This window comes from Erythranthe guttata, chromosome 11 (genome assembly GCF_056151865.1).
Source record: "Erythranthe guttata isolate IM_541 chromosome 11, IM_541, whole genome shotgun sequence".
Taxonomy (NCBI): domain Eukaryota; kingdom Viridiplantae; phylum Streptophyta; class Magnoliopsida; order Lamiales; family Phrymaceae; genus Erythranthe; species Erythranthe guttata.
The window spans coordinates 4,006,053-4,030,047 of record NC_142543.1 but is presented as its reverse complement, the minus strand read 5'-3'; the positions used below and the strand labels follow the sequence as shown (position 1 = coordinate 4,030,047).

The window sequence follows — 23,995 nt, the reverse complement described above, 5'->3', positions numbered from 1 at the left end:
GAGTACTACGCATCAAAAAGTAGATATTGCTATAACTCAGATATTTAGAATCTTTATCAACGTAGAATAGAACGCGTTTCATTTTTTTTTTTTGTTAAAAACAAAGACCGTTACAACTTGGAAGCAACTCCTGATATTAACTTGATTAATTCCTTCCTCAGTACTTTACCTGCAGCATTCTTTGGTATCGAGTCAATGTAGAAGACGCGTCTAATTTTTTTGTATGGAGCCACCTACAATATAAATATATAATCACACGTCTTTCTGTAATAAAGGTCGCCGAATGATTCATCATACACTGGAATTTCAAATCATTGTATATTTTTTTTTTAATTACCTGTTGTGCAACAAAATCCATGATCTCCGATTTAGTTACATTGCTTCCCGGTTGTCTTACGACAAAGGCTGCGGGTACTTGACCTGCATTTTCGTCGGGATACCTGCAAGAAACATTTCTTGTTTGAATTAATTGTTTTTTCATTATATAAAAAATCTCAAATAATTAAATAAAAAAATAATTACGGGATCACCGCTGCATCGACAATGGCTGGATGCGATAGCAGAAGATCTTCCAGCTCTGCTGGAGCAACCTATTAGGTAACACGAACACGAGATTGTTACGATTTTTCTTTTTCTTTTTTTTTTAAATTAAAGCAGATAATAATATAATATAACCTGGTAGCCTTTGTATTTAATCAATTCCTTCATCCTATCAACAAAGAACAAGAATCCTTCAGTGTTGAAATAACAAATATCACCACTTCTTAACCATCCTTCAGAATCAACCATTGCTTCAGTTGCTTCTTTATCTCCCACATACCCTAAATCAATTAATTAATTAATTAATAATAAATTCCTAATGTAAATGAATCAATCAATTTATCTACACAAACATTCACTAATTGAAAAAAAATGTGAACAATAAATAAATAAATAAAAATTTTATTATTACCTTTCATGACAAAAGGGCCTTTTATCCAAAGTTCGCCTTGCTTGAGAGGCGGCAAGTTACGACCGGTGACGGGATCGACTATCTTGGCTTGGCAATTGGACATGAGACGACCGTTGCCACCTGTCACACGGCTTTCGTTCAGCCCGATTGTTCGAGTTATTCCTCCAGTTGTTTCTGTTAGCCCATATGCCTAGTAAAATATCACCACAAGAGAATTGCAGTTACAGTTGGCATAGGCAAACAACGGGAAGTTAGATTCTACACCTGGTTATTTACACCCGGTGGATTTGAACCGTTGATTTGATTCAATAACTACCCACTACGCACACACACACATGGGTGTGTGTGTGATTATGTGTAGATCTAATGTTCGAATCCACCTAGTGTAAATAACCAGGTAGCAAATCTAATTTCCCGGAAACAATGTTACAATTGCATGTGATTTATATAACAAAATATGAATAACAGTTTTTTTGATTGGGTTGATAATAATTGAATAAACAGGGCCGGTTCTGGTGGGAAGCGAAGTAGGCGGTCGCCTAGGGCCCCGGATTTTTCAAAAAATTTAGGGCCCCCAAATTTTTTTTATACCCTTTATATATTGCATTTATTCCAAAAAAAACTATATTATATATATAATTATTGAGAACCCTAATTTATAAATAGATATAAATCAACCATTATTACTTGTTTCTATATTTTTTTCTAATTATGGCCCCCTAATTATTAAATTTAGTATTAGTTATTTTTTTTATATACATTCATTAGTTTTAGTGCTACTTCATGCAAATTATTCTCAAAAAAATCGGGGGCGCTGCCCCCGAACCCCCGCAAACTTTAACCCACAATATCACAAATTTTTAGTCTTGTCATTGGCTATATACCTTACAAAAACGAGTTAGCATCGAGTTTATCACGTTTTTTTAAAACAAATGAGTTATATATTATATTTTAGAGGGGCCCATTTTTTTACTGTCTTCAAATCTCACCTAGGGCCCCTAAAATCTCAGGAACGGTCATGTGAATAAATATACTAAATAAAAATAAAATATAATATAATAATTGTATTTCGAAATCAATAATTTACGCTTCAATTTTCTGAAAATACATTTAGAAGAATTATATTATAATAATATATATTATATTATGTTGTATTTTTTTATTAGGGGTATAATTGGAATTGAGAATTCATTTTAATTAGTAATTGGCAACAAATGAAACCTGCAGTATAGACACATCGGAAAACCTTCGATTGAACCTCTCAATCACCGAATTCGCCAGTGCAGCGCCGCCGCACAGCACCGCCTCTAAGGACTTCAAATCGTACTTCTCCGCCGCTGCACTCTTCGCCATCGCCACCACCGAAGGCGGCGCCACGGCCAAGTGCGTCACCTTGAACTCCTCAACAGCTCCGAAAATGGACTCTAAATTCATCCCAGCCGCCGCCGCCACCACCACCACGCTCCCACCTAGGGCAACCTCCCTAATGCACAGCCCGAAGCCGTAGACGTGAAATAAAGGAACCGCACAGAACGTCACCGGAGGAAACGGCCGAACCGGACGGGCCACATGCACTCCGGCGATGGCGGCGATGAAATTCCCGTGCGTGAGCTCCACCCCCTTGACCCTCCCAGTCGTCCCCGACGAGTACAGGATCGCGGCGGCGTCGTTCTGGAAAACCTCGATTCGGGCGAATTCGTCGTCGTCGTTTTGGAATTGGAGCAGAAGCGATTCGAATTCGGGGGAATCGAGGAGGACCGTGCCCTCGCGCAGCGCCGGCAGCCTGGAGGCGGTGTCGGAGGTGGCGAAGGCGATAGCAGGATTGCTGACGTGGATTTGGCGGGAAATGTCGGAGTTGGAGCTGAGGGGATTGGAAGGTGAGACGACGACGCCGAGGGAGAGGAGGGAGAGGTAGAGTACCGGGATGTGGATCGAGTTCGGGGAGATGACGAAAGCGACGTCGTTCTTCGATAGGTTGAATTTCCGGCGGAGGTTTTGGGAGAGGGTTCGGACGAGGTGGGGGATGTCGGAGATCTAGATGCGGCGGCGCGTGGCGGCGTCGACGAGGAAGGAGGGGGTGGGGGAGTGGTGGTGGCGGAGGAGGGTGAAAACGTAGTCGGCGACGGAAATTGGAGCGGTTGGAGGAGGGAGGGAAACGGTGGGGCGGAGGCTGTGGAAAATCATAGTTTGGGAAGAGAAACCGCCGCCGTCGGGGTGGAGCGTCGGAGTTTCGGGTGGTGGCGCCATTGTTTGGGAGTATCACTTTTTTGTTTTGCCCTTTGTCGTACATATTTGTTTCAGAGTTCTGAGTTTTTTTTTTTTTTTTTGATTTAATAAATAAATAAATTAATGAATAAATAAATATTGTTTTCCTGAGTTGGTTACCTGCCCTTTCTTCTTTAATGTTTAATGTGAAGCAATTTTCAAGTTGGAAAAAGTTAACTACAGATACTGCTGCTATACATGTTTGGCTTATTTGTTCGAATAAAGACAATAAGAATACTTCATTCCAACTATTTCTAATTTTTTTTTTATTACATGATTCACGAGATTGTGTATCTTAAAAAGGTTAAATTATGAAAACCTCCCCTAACTTACGTTAAATTATGAAAAATACCCCACCTACTTATAAGAATTTTTTTATTTGTTGAAATATTTCCCGAAAATGCTGATTCTACCTCTAAGAACAGTCTTTTAAATGTAGGTGACCTTGGTATACCTTTTGCAGCAGCCTCATTATCTGCAATGCAGGGGCGGAACCATGATTAGAAAGTAGGGGGGGCTAACTAAAATTTCGGGGTTCGGGGCAACGCCACGAGAAAAAATTTAGGTTCACAATACATTGAAAAAATAGGTTTATACTGCGAAAACAATTACGACACATATCTATAATATGATATATATCTATAATTTATATAAAATTATTGAGAATAAACAAAAAATTAAGGGTTAAGACATATATTTACAAAATGTTTGGGGGGCCAAAAGTAATATTCAAAAAATATTAGGTCAAAATAGCTAAAAAAAAAATTCTTGGGGGGTCAACTGCCCCCCGCCCCTTAGTGGTACCGCCACTGCTGCAATGCCCCTTCACTTTCTGAATTGCTAGTATGAACCATCGTTTTTTAAAATATATGTGCATGGCTACCTTCAATTTATTCTACGTTAAAGTAGAATCGAATTTTTTAGGGAATATTCAGTAGAGTTAAAAAGATTACATGAAAAATCACACCGTAAGGAGATCGTTGCAAAACAAAAACAAATGTCGGGATAATGTTGATAATTACATATAGGTGTAAGCATTTTACATAATTTTTTCCAGGGGTTTTTCATAATCTACCCTATTGAAAATAATGAAATGAAATGACAAATACTAAGAAAAGGTTATATGAATTTGATTGTTTTGTATACTGTAATATGTATATATATATATATATATATATATATATATTGTTGTATTTGTATTATTTATAAATTTAGTGACCTATGAATTTATGAAGTCATACCGACTAAAATATATATTTATTTTTCTTTTTTTGTCAATAACTATGACAATGACAAATTTACTTTCTAGAACTCAATGAATTAAGCAAAAGAAAAGTTAATAATATACATTTAAGATTAGATACGTTACCAAACAATTAAATAACACACCAAAATGATATGATTAGCGTGTCATTAAAGAAAATGGCGATATCAGTTCAATAATGATAAATAGACTACTAACATTATATAGATGCACATAATAAAATTATGATATTGATGGTTTTAAATAAACATGATTAAATATATACAATATATTAACTAATCAATAATATCTTACCACCAAAAAAAAAATTAACTCCATAAAGTAAGATATTCCGACCACCCCACGTGATATGTATTTCGTTTAACAATCGATACGTCATTTGTTAATATATATATATACCATATATGTTGAATTTTTCGAAGAAAAAAAAAACTATTAATTCCCATATACGAAACTATATATAATTGATTGATTATAAAACCTAGAAATAATCAAGAGTAGAGTAATTGTCTCGGAGGAAATCCGGAACCAAACCAACTTGCTTGCTTAAAATAAGATTCGAGCTGACTCCGCGAGCCGTCTAGTCCAAAGCCAAATCAGTTGTCCACTCAAAATCAATATAAGAGCAAAAGAAAAGAAAATACTGGATTACCTTTGGAAAAAAGACAAACTTTATGCCGGCACCTTATAGTTCAAGGGAGATACCTGAAAGCACGAAACGCGCAAGAACACCACTTCTTTTCAATGTTTATGTTAGTCATTAGTAATAAACGTATAGCGCATAAATATATTACAACTGCAACTGCAAATCAAAATAAAAAAGATTAACTGCCCATCTTTTGATTTGTGCGTAAAGACAAATAATGGACGACTCACGACAATTCAGCAGTAGAAAGCAGTTAGAAAAAACTTCATCCAATCACCACAAAGACTCTCAAACCTATGAGATCATATAATAATTAATTAATAACTACTCTGCCGTAAACATACCAAAAGCCCGACTACACAGTTACCTGCCACACTGAAGAGGATGGTAGATAGTCGATATTATGGATGTATATCCAGGTTAACCCTCCAATTTCAGGTCAAACAAATTGTAAGCTGCAATAGACATGCAAAATTCAGTTCCTATACACATAATAACTAAATCATCATGAGAAAAGGATACTGGGGGTTGATCCAGTATGCATACCAATCAAGAAAGCAACTCGACAAAATATTAGAAAATCAGCTTCATAAAAGTCCAAACATAACCAAAAGCTTGGCAAGAATATTCATAATACTTGCCGATTATTACAGAAAGGCACATGCACAATCACCAGGGTTTTTTAGCAGTTACATATTACGCAGTTTGAATTCAATACATCTGCAACTAAACCTCGGTTCGAAATATATTGAATTTTCAAAGGCAACACATATAACAGGTAATGAAGCATACTGAATCAGCAGTGTAAGTGTAAAGAACATTATGCAGGAACCTCTATGGTCAAAGGAGCACGACAACACATGTTATATATGTTATTTACGAATTCCTGTGGTAAATGGTATAACATAATAACAAACATACCACAAATCAAGCAAAGATAGTACACGAACATACATTAAACAGTACAAAAGAGGCTGAAGTGTACCTCTATAGCTTTGGCAGACAAAAGGACAGAACGGTAAAATAATTTGGATTTTATAAGGGCCGACTTGTCTAAGTGAACTCCTCTACCTGTTTGCTTGGATACTGCAGTGACATTTCAGACGAATGTCATAAATGTTTAAAATCATTGCCTCGCTGTTTAAGTTACAGGATCGGAAAGATCGACAACAGCCAAGCGAACATACAAGCTCAATAATTCAGCTTTCTTTAAGAAAGGCTTATAGAGAATAAAGAATGATCGAGAAATAATAAAGAATGGATACTAAAACAATTGTACGGTGCCAGATTTTACACTGCTCGAACCAACATACATTTCCAGATTGTTTCAATGACATTCAAAATTACATATAACACTTCACAAAACTCAAAACTATTCAATTGCCAGCAGCATTCATGTATGTTCTCCAGTAAAAAAAATATTGAACAAAGGGTAAATTTGAAGAAAATTCTAAGCCATTTAATAACTCACAAGTCTAGCTTAAGAATCATCAAGACTCACATTTCAACATTATGATGTCTACCTTAACATATTACTAAAGTGAATGCGTAAAGAGGTCAATTTTTTTCTCATAGGAATTGATTGCTGCTCCAGATCTTAATATTGTTCAATGAATAAAAAAAGATAACGTAAACAAAACATCGACAAAAGGTCTTTGTATTTTATAGATCTAAAAGTCCAGGAATGATTTTAGTACACATATTGATCCTCGGTTAATCCATGTAATCAGCTTTCGTATTTACCTCCAGGCCTGCTATACTTTTTTGTCAAATTATCCGTTCATGAATTGCTAAGAATATTCCCTCCACTTCACCATCGCTTGCAAACTTAACATAAGAATCAAAACTGATAACACTAAGAGCATAAGAGTAAACCATAATATATTGGAATTCAAAATCAATTTCTAGAAAAAAAAATGTTTATAGGGACTGATAGGAAATATGTTACATGTACATGATTAAGTAGATAAAAAATCGTTGACCGTAAGTGCCTGATGCACAACATTCCAGGTAAGAAGCATAAAAATGCACTCCAGAAAGAAAAGCAGACCTACACCATCGCAAGTACAGGACAATAATGTTTGTCCAATATCAGAGGTGCCTGATTAAAAAAAAAAAAAACAGCAGGAATGATTGTCTGACAAACAATGTTTTCGACTCCCTTTCTCCCCATAGCTCTCACCTCAATCCATAGAAGAATACAGGGTTTGAACACTACTGGCCAAATAAACCACCAGTGCCGAGTTCTCCTTGTTGTAATTCCTTCCTCCTTTGCTCTTCTAATGGATCAGGACTCTTCCTTACTCTCCTTATACGCCTGACATAGAAAACATTGAACATAAACATGATAAACTCTGACACCATATGACCCGAAAAACTCGTTTTGTCCAGGCAATTACCTGTCTTGTGCATGCTGAGCAGGAAAAGTAGGCATGAATTCCTTAGACTTTGGTAAGGGAACTTCACGGAACCATTCATGTCTGAGAGCCGCTTCGGCAGTTATCCGCTGCAAAGTTTCCAATTTTCTTAATTAGATACTCAATAACAGGAAATTCAATCATTTGAAGCAATTAAATAAATGTATGCAGCTGTCTATAATAATACCTTCTCGGGGTCATATGTTAGAAGCTTGTTCAACAGGTCGAATCCAGCCTCAGATAGTACAGGTGACCCATGAAAAGAAGTTGCCGGAAATTTCTTGCGCAAAAGGTTGTACCTGAAAAAATATGCCATCCATTAGAAGCAGCAAAATGTCGTGGGAAACTGACACTGTCGTTAATGGAGGCAAGAAACCAGACCAGAATCACCCAAAGCTGGAAGCCTGGGAAAACAGTGGCAAAAGAAGAGAACATGAATTTGGAGGCCAACTTTGAAGGAATTGAAAAGACAAGATATGATTACTTACTTATGCTTGACGAAGTTCACCTTGGAACCAGAGAGTTTAGAGAGCCCAGGCCAGATTGTCTCATTTGGAGTGCCAAGAATCTTGAAAATCTGCAGTATAACCGTCAAAGTAATGTAATTAGACCAAATAATCCAAATTGGCTTAAAATATCAAAATATTATAACAAAGATAACTCTGAAGCATGACATGTTCACCTTGTCAAGCTGTTCAACCTCTGTTTTACCATTAAATAAAGGTTCTTTTGATAAAAACTCAGCCATAATGCATCCCAGTGACCACATATCAATTGCTGTAGAATACTCTTTGGCTCCCAAAAGAAGTTCTGGTGATCTGAAAGTTGATGTAACTATTTAGCATTTACTTCACATTTTAAACAAAGTGAAACTCAGCATGCAATAAAATGAGTGCTTTAACAATCAACAAGCGCAGGGTAGACTACTGAGCATTAAAAACTATATAATGACAACCTTCACTTTGAAACACAACTCTTCTGTTATCTGATAAAACCTATATAATGACTTGATGGCTAGAAAACAACACAGAAATTAACACCAATTACCAATTTCCAATCGTTACAATGGCGTGAGAGCAGGCTATAACACGTGATGATTAAAGGAATTTTTTTGTTAAGATAGCTATCCGACACCAAATTAGTTGAACTAAAATAGGTACAGGCATGTATTTCTTTATATGTATGCATGTATAGCAATATGACGCGTGAATGTGTGCTTAAACACCAAAACAAAAACAAAACATGAGCATGGAGAGATGCTCACCTGTACCACAGAGTAACTACCAACTGAGTATATGGTTTTAGGGGGCTTCCATATTGACGAGACAGACCGAAGTCACAGATCTTTAACTCGCCACGGTTATTTAAAAGCAAATTTGAAGTTTTTAGATCTCGATGCAATACCCAGTTGTCATGAAGATACTTGATCCCCTCTAAGAGCTGGAGCATGAGACATTTAACTTCACTTTGACTAAACGGCTGTTCCATTGCCTCCATCAATCCTTTGAGATCGTGCTCCATGTACTCCATAACCATGAAAATACTATCGAGATCCCTCCCTACCACTACTTCTTTAACATCTACAATGGAGGGGTGATGAAAAGATAGAAGGATGTTCATTTCCCTGAGAGAAGTCAGAGGAAACCCTTCCCTCTCTTTCTCCATCTTGACCTTCTTCAAAGCAACAATTTCCCCCGTCTTCTTATCCTTGGCCCTATAAACAACGCCATATGTACCTTCATCTATCCTGTTGATTCTCTCGAACTCATCAACACTTCTGCAACCCTGAAGCATATTGACACTCCTTGGCGGCGGGTGGGAGGGTTCTGGTGTACCACGAGAACCAGAATCGTCATCGGATTCCGTGTCAGAATGGCTAACAAGAGTACCATCATTAGTTTGACCATCATCTAACAGCATATAGTCGCTCTTGTCATCATTTTCATGGTGACCATCTCTACTAGATGATCTGACACGTTCATCAGATCCAGAGGACCTACCCCTAGTTCCTTCAGAACCTTCTCTTTTGACTTCCCCAAGCTCAGGACTTTCTGATTTCCTATATTCTCTTACTTCAGCCAACTCAGAAACAGCCTTCCTCTTCAACTTCTGCTTCTCTTCAGAAATCTCAGCTTCGTCAGTTGGCCAGTCAGCATCATTCGCCCAGCGAGAAGATATTATAGTTCGTGCTGGCACATAATCATCATCATCATCAATTTCCCCTGTTTCCTGGTTATTGACCCAGGGGTCTTCTTGCGGCAGCAGAGAAGATGTTTCTGTGGGCAATTCTGACAAATCAGGTAACAAATCAATTTTAGAAGGTGATGGTTCAGAAATACAAACCTCACTAGCATCTGCCAGCGAGGCTTTTACATCGGAATCCAGAATAGAATTAGTGTCAGGAAACTCTTGGCGTGATTCAGGCAAAGGAGGTGGAGATGATGGTGGCGGACTTGTAGTTTCCAAGGAATTCCTACTTTTAACTGTTCGGCTAGCAACCCTATCGTCTCTATCCCAAACAATAGGTGAAAACTTCCTTTTCTTGTTCTGCACGGGAGACAAACGACTCCCGTTTTCTAACCTTTTTACCTCAGTCTCTTTAATAACATGGTTTCTCTCTATAGAGCCATCAGACCCATCACTAGAAAGCTCCCCAGGCTCTCGATCCATGGGGGGAACTGCAAGCCCACGCCTTTGAGGCTCACTCTTACTAGAAGTAGAGCGATATCCACCATTCATCACCTCCCTTTCTTTAATTTCCTTCTGTCTTACCCTACTCCTGTAATCAAGACTACCTCTACCCCGGCCTCGACTCCTCTCGTACTCCCTATCCCCTTTCCTAATCCGATCATAGTCTCCTTTCAAATACCCAATTTCCTTCCTCGGGACCACGAAATCGGCCTCACGGTCTCTCAATTCGAGGTCCCTATAACCCCCATGCCTTCCAGCAGCCATAAATGTAATCCGACAGAACTCTTCTAAAACTAGGTTTGTGTTCGAAACTTAACCCTAATTCCCCGGACTCGATTAATCACCACACAAATAATCAACTTTTTTTTTCAAATTACACAGAAAACCCTAATTTCTTTTTTTTTTTGTTTTTTGGCTTTTGGTATCGGAATTCAGATACGAATCTGGTACAACACCAAATTCAGAAGAAAAATCAAAAGCTTCAATTCTATTCCCAACCCCAAAAAATCATAAAACTAAAAATCAAATCAAATCAAATAAAAAAAATCGAGAGAATATTGAAAAATCGTATAAGATAACACGGGTGTGGTGGTATCTTGCCTTTTTTTTCTCGCGCTTTCGCGTGCAACAGTTCAGAAATCAAAGGTCTTACCGGTGAGAATAATTGGAGGGAATCGTAGATAGAGGGAAATCGGAAAGCGGCGACGGTGATTCTAGAGAGAGAAAGAGAGGCGGTAGATAGCGATGAATGAGAACGGATTTCACGTAAATATCGTAATTGGAAAATCCCCCAATAGATTCTTTTATATTGATTTTATTTGTCAGTATTATTGATGAGTATCTTCTCTACTCTATATATATTCCATCAATTTGCCTAACTAGACCCCTTTAATTACCATATTTTCAAAATTACACAAATTACTCTATGTATCTATAATCTATTTATATATTTATATCTTTGTATATAAAAGAAAGAACTGCTAGGACAATCAAGAAATCGTAAGGACAAAATTGTAAAAGAAAGAAACAATAGGCCACCTAATAAACCTTAATGATATATTTGTAAAAAAAAATAAAAAAATTATGTGTGTGTATATATATATTACTTCTATTTTGCAGTCACTTTTATCTAATTACTTTCACGATCATAATCCTCTATCTCTATAACTAGTTTTTCTCTTCAGTTTTTCTCTTCAATTGTGCTTCCGTTCTTCGTGTAGAATTGTTTTGAATAATTATCACTTCTATAACGTATCCTTCGTGTGCTATTTCTAATTTTCATTAGTGTTTCCTTCCAAAGAGAGATAGATGTATTTGTTCAAACTTCAAGTCACCATGATTAAATATATTTAAAAAAGAAAAAGAAATGGAAGATTTATCTTCAATCATTTATTCTAGCTAATAACCATCTTATCAGACACGAAAAAACCAGCGCAAGCATCGTACATTCTACCGGTTACGGAAATATTTAACGTCACCCAATAATGTTTTCAATTCAGCAAACTTTTTAACCAAAAACATAAATCAACGGAAAACACTAAAACCCCATCCTCCAAATCCAATGGCTCTACGTAAATTAATTGGAGTGAAGAATAAATGTCTCTATTAAGTGAAGCCCCTACACTTATCGTTGTGCCTGTGGTCGTTTCTTGGAGTTATTCTTCCGACGAACCTTGACAAATGCCTTCGCGAAATCCTGCATATGTGTTTCAAACACTTCCCATTCAATTTATGACACCTCGTGTAGACAAAACAAATGACATTCAAATTTTATTCGATATTTGCATTGATTGACATAGACGGGGAGTTTACCGGAATTTCTTCTGTGTCCGCTGTGTTCTTATTCCAAAGACCCTCAAAGTTGTAATAAGCTCTCGCCTTTTCATCTACAGCGTGAATGATCAGCGGACCTGTAATAATTCTCGACTTTTATATTTCGCCGAAATGTTCATGTGTGCGCCATATGTAGGGTAATAAATTCATGCTGTAAAAAAAATGTGTCTAACTATTACTTATTCATAAGGAAAAACATGTGTCTGTTTGATCTATCTTGTGCTGGTTCAATTGTTTCTTCTTTTGGGGATAATTCACCAAGATTACCGATTTTTTACAGTATAAAATGCAATTTGTATTTTGCAGTTGCACAACTAAGCTCTAAATATCTTTCTTTTCCTTTTCCTTTTCCTAGTTGGGATTACAGTCTTTTTGCCGTTTCGAGCAGATTTATATATCAACACAACTTCTATTGTCTTTGGGTTAATAGAAATTCATTTACCGATGAATGCGGATGATACCCTTGGTGCAAAATGTTAAGCTCAAAACATTTTCCACGACTCTTGACTAAAATGGCCTCATTATAGTAAGATGCATGAAAAAGTTTACCCAACTTAATTTGAACACGTTCGAAGTGAGTCCTTGACAGTAAATACAAACAGATAAAACGAGCATATTGTGTACGGGTTAAAACGAGCAAATTAAAGGAGACATGTTTTATAATTAAAAAAATAGCAGAAAAATGGAAACTATACCAGAGTCGACGACGATCCACTTCCCTCCCTCTTCCCCAACCACAGTAGGCAGCAACATTCTTTTTGCCCCTCTCTGCTTCTGCTTAACCTGCTCATTTGATTGAAGAACGTGTCGATGTCAAACCTATTTTTTTCTTTGGGCTACATCATTTGACTATAGACACAAGCATATAATGACATGCATAGCTTTATTTCTTGATTTCGTAAACTAAAGGATTACAAGATAAATGACTTTTATAATGACCGATTAAGGAAATTTCCAAGAACTGGAAAACGACGTAAAATAAAGTAAAATTTGACGTTAACAATCTATCCAAATTCCAACATTGTTACACAGTTGGTTGTGGAAAAACGGCAGAGGGATCAACAAGTTTGCCAAACAATACTACTCAACCATTAAGCTCAACATCTAAAAGTAGCGTAACGAGTAACAACTACAACTGCAAAATCAGATTGAAACCGGTACACTAGTCTTTAGAAGTCGAATACAAGTTTACCAAATAATTGATTTTCTTGAGATCAAATTAGTTTCAATCCCTAATATTTCTAAGTAAACGAGTATATTGATTAATTCAATTCTAAAATATTTAATCAAAAAACAAAAAAAAAAAAAATGTATTATGCCAAACAATTGTTTTTGTAATCCTTCCTAGGGTTAAGTTTGTGCTTAAAAATCCAATCTTTACAACGCAGTTGCGATTAAATCATAAGCGCACGTACACAAACACAAAGACAAAACAACTGAGGTTTTAATTGGGGGAAAATTGAAAATGAACCTACTTGCCAAACTAGGGCTTGAGAGATATTGCGCACGTGCCACGGAGATCGACCGGTGGCGATGACCATGTAATCGGTGAACTCGCAGCGAGTGGGAGCCGGGATAACTTTGACGTCGTCGGCGCCGACATCGGCGAGTATTTTCTGAACTTCCGACAGACTCAGCATCTCGCTTTCCTTCGTAATGGTGTTGCTATCGTCTCCATCAATGGCGGACGAGGAGAAACCGCGAGCGACGATCGATGAAGAAGATGAGAGATTTCTGAACTGGTTGGTGATGTGGGAAGACGTAGATGAGAGAGCTCGGGCGCGTAGAACAGACCACATCGTTGCTTTTTTAGGGGTTTTTCTGTAATCGGGGAATTAAGAAATGGAAATCATGTATGCGTTGTTTAGGTTCGGGTTCGGGTTCGGGTTCGGGAACATTAGGGTATATTACGAAAACCCCTAAATTTAGATTAAATTACAAAAACCATCTCCACCTATTTGTAATTACCAAAAACCCCCTGAGGTTTGTTTCCATTTTACAGCAACCCCTTACAATGTGACTTTTCACAGATTTTTTTTGATTCTATTGAATAAACTTTACACAATTTTAGATATTTTCTTTTATTTCTCACCCATTTAACAAAATGTATAATAGAATGTACACATTTTATGTTAAAATACTCGATCAACGGTTAATCAAAGGAGAATTTTGGTTCTACAAATTGGTGGAGATGTTTTTCATTATTTAGCCTAAGTTCAGGGGGATTTTCGTAATTTATCCAAAACATTAATCAATGTGCCACTGGCATGAATGACAACTAAAACAAACCAGTTCTCCAAATCAAATCAAATAAATTGGTTGGCTCAACATAAGTTAACTAAGACAAATTATTTGACAATTATTTCTTTCGTATTACATGTCCGAGTGTTCAGAGAATCGACCGAACCGAAAATTTGACACATACCGAATACTGAACCGGTAATAATTAGGTTCTGTATTCGGTTTTAAAATTTCCAAATTCGGTAATGTGGTACTACACCGAAAGTTAATTTTTAGACATATTTATATGTATAATAATAATCTTTATGTTATAATTAATTATTTTTAGGCTAGAAATGAAATAGATTAAATTAGATTTTAATTATTTTTAATAAACATTTCAGTTTTTTCTCCTTGAACAAAAACTATAGAGAGTTAGAGACAAAACATATATATAAAGTGGAATTGAGATAATAATTAAAAATGTATAAGTACACATAAAATTGGCAAAATGTACAAAAATAAATAAATAAAAATTGCTACCAGCAAAATGAAGGCAACTTATAAAACGAGAAAGAAGACGGAAGATGACCGGTTCTTCGTATATAATCCGCTCTTTGAGAAGTCTTGACAGCTTTCTCGTTTAGTTTAGCCTCTGCGTTTGCTCGTTTCTCTTCTGCTATTCTTCGTGTCGATGCTATCTTGTTCGTGTACTTCTCCTGTGCTCTCGATTTTAGCCTTTCCGCTTTCACCTAATATACCGTAAACGCGTGTATAAAAAATCAGGGGTCGAAAAACACATTACGAACACAAGGGCATAACTGTCATTGAAATATTCGTCGTTTTATCTACGGCATTTAGTAATGCTAACTGCCAACAATTGATTTTTGCCATTGAACAAATGCACAATGCATAATTCAATCACTTTCAAGATTCGTCCGATTTTTTATTTTACTTTTTTCCATAAAAATAAATAAATTAAGATCGGTCATAATTCCAATTTTACGCATAAGAAATAACCGAGCAATGTACCTCTATCTTTCGCATCTCCATTTCAGCTTTCCGTTTCTGATGATTCTCCCAAGCTTGAATCTTCACTTCTTCGCGTTTGTACCTATACATCCGAAAAAATACGCAATTTTTTTCATTTTCTTAGTAACAAATTTGTAGTAGTCTTCTTAATAAATAAATTTACGAAAAAAAAATAAACCACCTCGCCATATATTTGGCACGCTCGGCTTCATCCCAAGCAACAGCTCGAATTTCGAGCGGATTCATCTTACTCGATTGATAATCGTCGCTCTTAATCTCAACCGTATTTAATTCACCGCGAAACTCTTCTCCACTACCCTTCCCAATTACTACCTCACCTCTCCTCTCGCTCGATTTCGGAATACTTAATTGACCACTCTCGGGGCCCACCACCCCCGCCCCATTCGTACACCTAGCGGGGGTGGAGGCCCCCGACGAAACAGGGCTTCGGACAGCTGGAGTCGTAGCCCTAATCGGAGTGGCCGTTCTAGAAGGTTCTAGACTCGCGATGGGGGTCATTTCGGTTCCCATATCCCTCACGCATACCGATCTAACCGCCGATTTAGAAGTGCTGTTTTTATTATTCGCGGGCTTATAATTGATCTTCCAAACCGACTCGTCGATGTCGACATTCTTGGTTTCCACATTTACCCCTTCGTCGGGGACCGGAGCGATGAGCCTCCGGTCGTCGGCGTTGGAGTTTCGAGGGGAGGCTTTCGCCGGAATATTCCTTTCCCCCCTCGAGAGATTCACCAGCCATTTCTGGGCGTCGTCCCATTTCGACGGAGTGGGCTGCTTTCCTAGGGCGGTCCGGTGGTGGGAGGAGGCGGTTCGGTTTAGGCCGTTGTTGCTGCTCTTGTGGAACTCGAAACTCATACAACTAGTGCCACCGCCGCCGCCACTTGCCGGAATATTCTCCTGTGCGGCGGTGGTGGTGGTGGTGGTTGTGTTATTCAAACACCCTTTATCCTCTATGGATCTCATCTTTTCAAATCTACTACGAATTAACTGAAATAACTAATCATGCTAAATTAATTTCGAGGTGTACACCAAGAAATTAAAATTAAAATTAAAATTAATCAACCCCCCCTTTTTTTTTTCTTCCCCCAAATCAATTAATTAACTGCCCTAATCTTGATTTGCCCTGGATCTCATGATGAACATCTGCATTGTGATTTTTTGAGTACACAAACAAATAACCTAGTTAGTGAACAAAAATTTTAAAAAACAAGAAAATAAAATAAAAATACTATACTGCAAGAATTTAATCACAAAAATATAAATTATTAGCAGCTGCAAGAAAAAAAAAATTCAAGAATGAAATAAATTAATATGTAAACCAAACATGAATGAATTAGAAGACAATATAGAGTAATTAATACTGTACCTTGAGTTGGGTTTTTTTCTAGAGAGAGAAACAAATGAAAGATGGAGAGAGAATAAAACCTTGAAAACAATGAATAATGGAAGTTCAAATCGACCGGCTGGTTAAGAAAAACAAAGAATTATTAAAATAGAATATTATTTTTTGCATATATGCATGGTAAAAAGAGAAGCAGAGCAACAACAGTAATAAAATAATTTATTTTATTTATAATATAATCCTCTGTTGTTATTATTATTACTATTATTATTAGTAAATTAAAATACAGTTTAGTGCAGAGAAGAATGGCAGGCTAGTACAACTTACCTTGTCATCTTGACTGTGTGGAATCTTGGGAAGAGTTTCGAGTGTCGCTATCAAACCCTTGTAATGAAAATAATTATTCTTTTAATTGCCTATCATTTGTTTCAGATAATAATTAATTTTGAGTAATTACTTCCATAATTACGGTCATACCTCTTTAGTAAAGTCAAATTAGGAAGTAATTCATCTTGTTTGTATAAGTACAACCACTTCTCAACTATGAATGTACTTACACGTTTGTTTTAGTGGGGCCATTAAATTCAACATATTAATTTTCTAGATTTCGTGGAATGTTTTCTTGCTTGTACTCGTTGCTGTGCAAAAATGTAGTTTCTAATGCACTACAATATGATATTTTTACAAGCGAAGAGACACCTTTTATGATTGTGTACGGACAACAACAATGTGCGAATTTCAGCTTCAATGATGTTAGGTTCCTTGTGTATATCAAATCAGGTCTTTTATCTTAACAGGCCGTTGAATCGTTATGATTTGCGTTCCTCCATAAAAAAATTGTTGCTCGGGGGACAGACGAATTTCAACTTCAATAAAGAGTTGATTCCTTATGGATATCATGTACATATTTGCTCTCTAACGAACCATTGAGTCATGATGACTCGCATTCCTTTAACGGGAACCTATCGGGCCAGGTAAACGGGGTCCTAGGGCGAGAGATTTCGTATTTTTTTACAAAAATTGCACGAAAAATATCAAAATTATAAAGGAAAAAAAAAAAAAGAGAACAAATTGGTTTTGGAAGAGGAGGAATTGTGGAGAATTAGTAAGTGATGGACGAAAATCCAGTGGGGTTGACACGTGGGCGATTTCTGCATATGATAAAATGAATATGACACGTGGGCCCACTTGGTTGGGGATTGAAGGGAGTTGGTATTAAATATTAATTAATTCCTGAGGTATTTCACATGGCGATGATGGGCAATACTTGTTATAATGATGGGGTACTGCTACAATTTTGGCAAAACTAATTGGCTGATATATGACTTGTCTCTCACCTATTTCTTGACCATAATTTGATAGGATATATTACAATCGCCACCCCCAGTTAAGGTTAAATTACGAAAAATCTTTCCTTTCATGTTTGTATAATTACAAATACGCCGCGACTATGAGACTCCTTACATGTCCACTCTTATGGTGTCAAATTCAACATGATTTCTAGAATCCGTGGAATGTTACGTTCTCTAGTTCGTACTCGTTCTGTGCAAAAATGCAGTTTCTGATGCACCACAATCTGATATTTACAAGCCAAGAAACACGGCTTATGATCATCTTGCTTCAAAATATGGAGATCGAATAGGATAAAATGAATACAAACTTGAGAATATTGCATATAATCTAGAAATTTCCACTAAATTTGACACCGCAAGGGTGGACGTGTAAGAAGATTCATTGTTGGGGGTGGTTGTAAATTGTAATTACCAAAACATGAGGTGATTTTCGTAATTTATCCTTACTTGAGGGGTGGTTGTAATATACTCTTTGATGTTGTAAAATTTAATATTTATTTCGGTAATTAACACTTTACACCCTTGAATCACATGTTTTTGCACTTTACATCCTTAAATTGAAACAATAGGATTTTGCACACCAATTACAAATTTATCGGCACTTTGCACCCTGCTACACATTTTGTAAGGCAAAATCAAAATATTTTTGAAGAGTTTTCTAGTTCATTATCACATATCACTCTCATTCTTAATGAAATTTTCTTATATCTATTTATTTATTTAGCATGAAATAATTATAAAAAAACTATTGCAAAGAAGGCCATGTGCACTATAATAATTAGATTCCTTAATTGGGATGGCATTAGCGTAAATAGTGAGGGGGCCATGTGCATTTGCATATGCATCCAAAGCCTGCATTTAATTCTATGTTTGCTTCATGTGACTCTTTTGTCTTAATTTCTTCAATTTTGGGATTTTGTCACGACAATGCCGTTAATTAAGTGGGTCTCACATAATAAAACTTTTCTTCTGATTAATTTTTTTTAATAATATTTTATGATAATAGTATATAGATTTTTGAATTTTCCTAAAATCTTATATATATATATATATAAAAAAACATTGGGTAACCCTAAAAAAATTTAATGGTATTTCAGTAATTAATTATTTTTAATATTTTTTTTCTCTACTTATTTATAACCATCATTTGTAATAATTATTAAAATTGAAACTAAACCGTGAAAAATCCTACCCTAATGGGACTTCTGTAATTATTTATTTTTAATATTTTTTCTTTACAAATTTTCAACAATTATCAATCTCCTTCTTTTCATCAATATGTCTCAAATTTAAGAGGTAAATCTTAATCTATATATTTGGATTGTAATTCTTAATATGTAAGATTTAAAAAAACTAATGTTATATAAAATATGAATAATACTACGTTATTAAATTTTACTATGTTAGTGTACTATATTTTCTTATTATGTATTAAATTAAAAAAAAATTCACTTTCGAAATAATATCATGTGCATCGCACGGGGGAAAAACGCTAGTTAAGTATACTACATGTTGAAAAGAAAACTATAAGGTGTTCTATGAATCAACTATTATTTTATATATAGGGTAAATTACGGCCACCTCTCAAGTAAGGAAAATTTACGAAAAGGTCCCTCATATTTGAGTAATTAAAACTATCCTCAACTATGAATCTTCTTACACGTCCATTCTTGCAAACTAGAAAATATTCCACGAAGTCTAGAAGATTATTTTGAATGTGACCCCATAAGAGTGGACGTGTAAAATAATTTAAAGTTGAGGGAGGTGGTTGTAATTACTCAAACATGAAGGGTTTTTCGTAATTTAACCTTAATTTACGGTTTATATATAACCAACAATAATGACCCCACAGAAAGTCGTGTTCCGAAAAGGATAACTCGTTATGAGTAATCAAGTCAAAGTTATATATACCTTTGTATGTAATAGCAGCAAAGAATGCGACTCTTCATTGTGTCCAATAAACCCATTTAAGTTTTAAATTATTATTATTATTTTTTAGTTTTTTTTTTTTAAATAAGTCTTAAATTAATTGAACTCTAGAAAATGCTGCATTCGACAAACTTGAATTTCATACAAATTACTAGGGGTACTCATTCGGTAATACAAATTTTGGTACTTCGAGAATTTATAGTGTTTACCAACTGAACTATTCCTCTCGGTATGGGTTTTTACCGAATTAAATAAGTTTTTTTTTTTTAGTTTGTACCGGTAAAATTGAAAATATATTTTAATATTTTTAAAATATAAAAAATTATATTAAAACAAATTAATATTGAATTTGACAATCAAATTTCAATATTTGGCCTTAAAAAAAAGTGATTATCAATAGAAACTAATTTTTATAAGAAAAAATACCAATCTAAACATATTTTGTAATTTTTGTATAATCTTGAAGAATTTAAAAGAAAAGAAAAATAAATATGTATTAAAATTTTAGGTATTAGTTACAATATTGTATACCGAACATCAATACCATATACCATACTGAATACCGAAATTCCAAAAATTATTACCGAATACTGAATTAAAATTTCAGTTCGGTATCTAAAGCGTACTAAGTTTTCGGTTAGGTCAGTTTACCGGTCGAATAAATACTCCTATATTATGAAATGCTTTTTACGGTTTGAAAATTGCTATTTACGGTTCATAACAAAAAACACTCTCTCTCTCTCTAAAACCCCAAAACCTCCCAAAAAAACCCAAAAACCCCCAAACTGCAAATAGCAAAAAAAAAAAAAAAAACGAAAATTCGAAATCAAGCTTGAAGACGGGTTCAGCTTCGATTTTTTGAGGTAATTTCGACTCTTTTATGTGTAATATGCATTGGTAGGTCGATTTCGGAACCAATTTCATGTTAAAAAGCCCTATAAATCGATTTGTAGGTTTTTTTTTTTTCCCGCAAAAACATGTTGGAACGCCCAAGGCGTGTACGAACGCCCGTTCCGGGTGTTCCTACATGCCATGGGCGCCCATCTTGGGCGTTCAAGTTGGAAATTTTCGAATTTCGATTTTTTTTTTTTTTTTGCTATTTGAAGCAGTAGCCAAAAAAAAATCGAAAATTCGAAATCAAGCTTGAAGAAGGGTTCGGCTTCGATTTTTTGAGGTAATTTCGACTCTTTTATATGTAATATGCATTGGGTAGGTCGATTACGGAACTAATTTTATGTTAAAAATCCCTACAAATCGATTTGTAGGGTTTTTTTTTCCGCAAAAACATGTTGGAACGCCCAAGGTGGGCGTCCAAGGCGTGTACGAACGCTCTTTCCGGGCGTTCCTACACGCCATGGGCGCCCATCTTGGGCGTTCAAGTTGGAAATTTTTGAATTTCGATTTTTTTTTTTTTTTGCTATTTGCAGTTTGGGGGTTTTTGGGAGGTTTTGGAGTTTTAGAGAGATAAAGTGTTTTTTATTATAAAGTGTTTTTTATTATAAACCGTAAATAACAATTTTCAAACCGTAAAAAGCAAGTTCCTATAAATTACATGTACGGGACCAACTTTCTTTGGCCCATGCATTGAAGACCCAAATACATGATCACATTATAATTGATAATAGCATAGCCCATTAAGAACTTGATGATAAAAGAAAGGGGGATGCTAAATCCTACACTAAAAGTTACTAAATCCCGCACATAAATAAAAAATATTCTCTCTCTATTAAAAATATTCTCTCTCTACAAAATATTTTCTCTGACTTCTCTCTAACTTTTTCTAGGATTTTCCAGGGTGGGCTCCGTCTTTGATGCGTCCGCTTCTACTTTAGATGCGATCCGGTGTTGTTTTTTTTTTTTTTGTTTTATATATATATATATATATTTTTTTTTTTGTTATATTTTTTTTTCAGGATAATGGGGAAGTTGATTATTCTGAATATTTGTTAGGAGTACAATTGTTTAATTGTAGAGCCAATTTAATACAGTGGGCGAGAGGCACAGTTGAAAGCCATGACATTAAGCTAAGTATAGGTCATACTTTTTGTGATAGAGTATACGTCACTGTGATCGGTTTGGGAAAAAGCAGGTGAAACGAAAGAATAGAGGTGTAGAAAGTACAAAATGTACTGGCACGAAAAATATAATTGTGGTTTCCAGCTAAAGGGGGCTCTACAAGCAGAGGATAAATGGAAATTCTCTATAGTTTACGGGAAGCATAATCATCCTCTAGCTTCGAAACATGGTATTTATAAACAACTCTGGCACAAGCAGTATGAAGTTACCGAGATGTTGACGAGAAGTCACGTGAAGCCTAAGAAGATTTGAAACCATCTTCGACATGAAGATCTAAATATTACCACTTCGTTGAAATACATTTATAATGCAAGACTCAAAATCAAAATTAAATTAATTGGCGTAAAATACATTTATTCAACAATTGATGCAATGTATTGATGAGAGCAAGTATATACAGCGACACCGCGCCGATTCAATAACGCATGAGGTTATTGACTTGGTGTTTGTTGATCATTGAATTCCTGATATGCTCATCGACGAGGCATCTGTGAAAAAAAAACCACTACGAAAAATATTTATTAAACATTTAAAAAAAAAAAGATTTAACATAAATTAAGCATTTATTAAATATTTGAAAGTTATTTAGTATTAATTAAACAAGTTTAAATATTTATTCAATATTTATTAAATATTTTTTAATTATTAAATATTTATTAAACATGTATTCAATATTTTAAATTTTTAATTATTTAATTCTAAAATATGTTTAACATTTATTCAGTAATTATAACGTATTAAAATTTTATTAATAAATTTAATAATAATTGAATTGATATGAATTTAAAAAAAAAAAAAAAAAAAAAAAAAAAAGAACGCATTAGCCCCCCCAAAACCCCACACCTGCCACGACGTGAATTTCATGGCAGACACACCCCCCCCCCCACACCCCCCAAAATCCCACACCTGCAATGGACCGTGAATTTCATGGCAGGCCATGAACGTGAATTTCATGACAAGTAATAAAATTGAATTGAATTTAAAAAAAAAAAAAAAAAGAGAGAGAAGAGAGAAGAAAAACCTATTGTACCGTTAATTAGTAGAATTAATTTGAGATAGAATGATTACTTTGATTGTAGAATAAATTTGAGAAGATTTTCTTCAAGTTCGAATCTCGAATTATAGTATTGTTTTTATGATGTTTTTGTGCAAGCATGAGGGGAAAAGAACTTGTTTGGGGAAGAGAAAAAGACCGACGTTTGAGATTTTAGAGAGAGAATTTTTTTTTATTATGTGCATGATCTAGTAATTTCGATGTGGGATTTAGCATTTCAGTAAAAGAAATACAAATTACGACAAAATTATTAGTTGATTTATAAATACAATTAATTATCATTATCATTGACTTCGATATCAAAATTATCGTTGAAAATATGTTTTTATTAGCTCTTTTTACTGATATACTGCATATAGTATATATATATATTTTCTTTTTCTTTTTTCTTGGGTAGAAAACAGATGTGTCTAGTTGGTTGGTCCTTAATCCAAATGATCTAAGAGGTTCCTTAAAAGGAAAAATCCAACACAAATGTTCTTAATTAAAAAACTTATGGGAAGAAATTGATACGATATATTATTTAATATATCGTTTCATTATTAATTAGTTAGTATTTTATTATTAATTAATTAGAATAGTATAATTAGATAGGATATTGCCGTGAGTTAGGAGTAGTTAGGAGATTATTAAGTATTTTATTAGTATAGGTCATTATCTTTCCTAGTTAGATTAGGATTCTAGGGTTTTATTCTCTTTAAATAGTCGTATTGTGCTAGGGTTTTATAATGAAGAGAAATAATAAACAAGAGTTTTCTTACGTTCAGTACAGAAATCTTATGATACTCGAGAGATCGCATCAATTGGTATCAAAGCGAAGTTGCGATTAACACCAACGCTTCGTTAGCAAGGCAGAGATTATATCAAAGCTAAGCTGGAGCAAAGTTGAGATCACATCAAA

At 35.2% G+C, this 23,995-nt stretch overlaps 4 protein-coding genes across 15 annotated transcripts; all 4 read right to left on the bottom strand.

Moving 5' to 3' along the window:
• Window positions 1–12: 12 nt before the first annotated feature.
• Window positions 13–3,270, bottom strand: LOC105970848 (4-coumarate--CoA ligase-like 9). Its single transcript, XM_088825682.1, is given in 6 exon segments — window positions 13–233; window positions 338–440; window positions 523–590; window positions 676–821; window positions 953–1,142; window positions 2,174–3,270. Coding segments are annotated over 6 exon segments (1,656 nt in total). The 5' UTR covers window positions 3,200–3,270; the 3' UTR covers window positions 13–110.
• A 1,504-nt stretch (window positions 3,271–4,774) lies between these two features.
• Window positions 4,775–11,092, bottom strand: LOC105970952 (Protein kinase superfamily protein). Of its 11 annotated transcripts, none has more exons than XR_016034546.1 (10): window positions 8,809–11,064; window positions 8,227–8,362; window positions 8,033–8,121; window positions 7,926–7,948; window positions 7,732–7,843; window positions 7,527–7,633; window positions 7,310–7,444; window positions 6,113–6,213; window positions 5,495–5,582; window positions 4,775–5,421 (listed from the first exon to the last, which is right to left on the bottom strand). XR_016034546.1 is itself a non-coding variant. In XM_088825840.1 (7 exons), the coding sequence occupies exons 1-6, from the start codon at window positions 10,497–10,499 to the stop codon at window positions 7,342–7,344; spliced, it is 2,238 nt and encodes a 745-aa protein (XP_088681966.1). In that variant the 5' UTR covers window positions 10,500–11,067; the 3' UTR covers window positions 7,029–7,228; window positions 7,310–7,341. The 11 variants fall into 11 exon arrangements, 3 of the variants coding, with proteins under 3 accessions (XP_088681966.1, XP_088681967.1, XP_012851243.2); XR_016034547.1 differs by having other exon boundaries at window positions 4,894–5,283; window positions 5,495–5,609; XR_016034543.1 differs by lacking the exon at window positions 7,926–7,948 and having other exon boundaries at window positions 5,087–5,186; window positions 5,358–5,421; window positions 8,809–11,067.
• Window positions 11,093–11,609: 517 nt separating this feature from the next.
• On the bottom strand, window positions 11,610–13,941 carry LOC105971039 (Lojap-related protein). The gene is made up of 4 exons (XM_012995886.2): window positions 13,544–13,941; window positions 12,764–12,851; window positions 12,048–12,145; window positions 11,610–11,931 (listed from the first exon to the last, which is right to left on the bottom strand). The coding sequence occupies exons 1-4, from the start codon at window positions 13,865–13,867 to the stop codon at window positions 11,860–11,862; spliced, it is 582 nt and encodes a 193-aa protein (XP_012851340.2). The 5' UTR covers window positions 13,868–13,941; the 3' UTR covers window positions 11,610–11,859.
• A 798-nt stretch (window positions 13,942–14,739) lies between these two features.
• Window positions 14,740–16,913, bottom strand: LOC105971014 (Remorin family protein). 2 transcript variants are annotated; one of them, XM_012995858.2, is made up of 4 exons: window positions 16,708–16,913; window positions 15,502–16,484; window positions 15,321–15,402; window positions 14,740–15,040 (listed from the first exon to the last, which is right to left on the bottom strand). In XM_012995858.2, exons 2-4 carry the CDS (start codon window positions 16,302–16,304, stop codon window positions 14,828–14,830), a joined length of 1,098 nt encoding a protein of 365 aa, XP_012851312.1. In that variant the 5' UTR covers window positions 16,305–16,484; window positions 16,708–16,913; the 3' UTR covers window positions 14,740–14,827. The 2 variants fall into 2 exon arrangements, with proteins under 2 accessions (XP_012851312.1, XP_012851313.1); XM_012995859.2 differs by having other exon boundaries at window positions 15,502–16,613; window positions 16,708–16,812.
• Window positions 16,914–23,995: the final 7,082 nt, after the last annotated feature.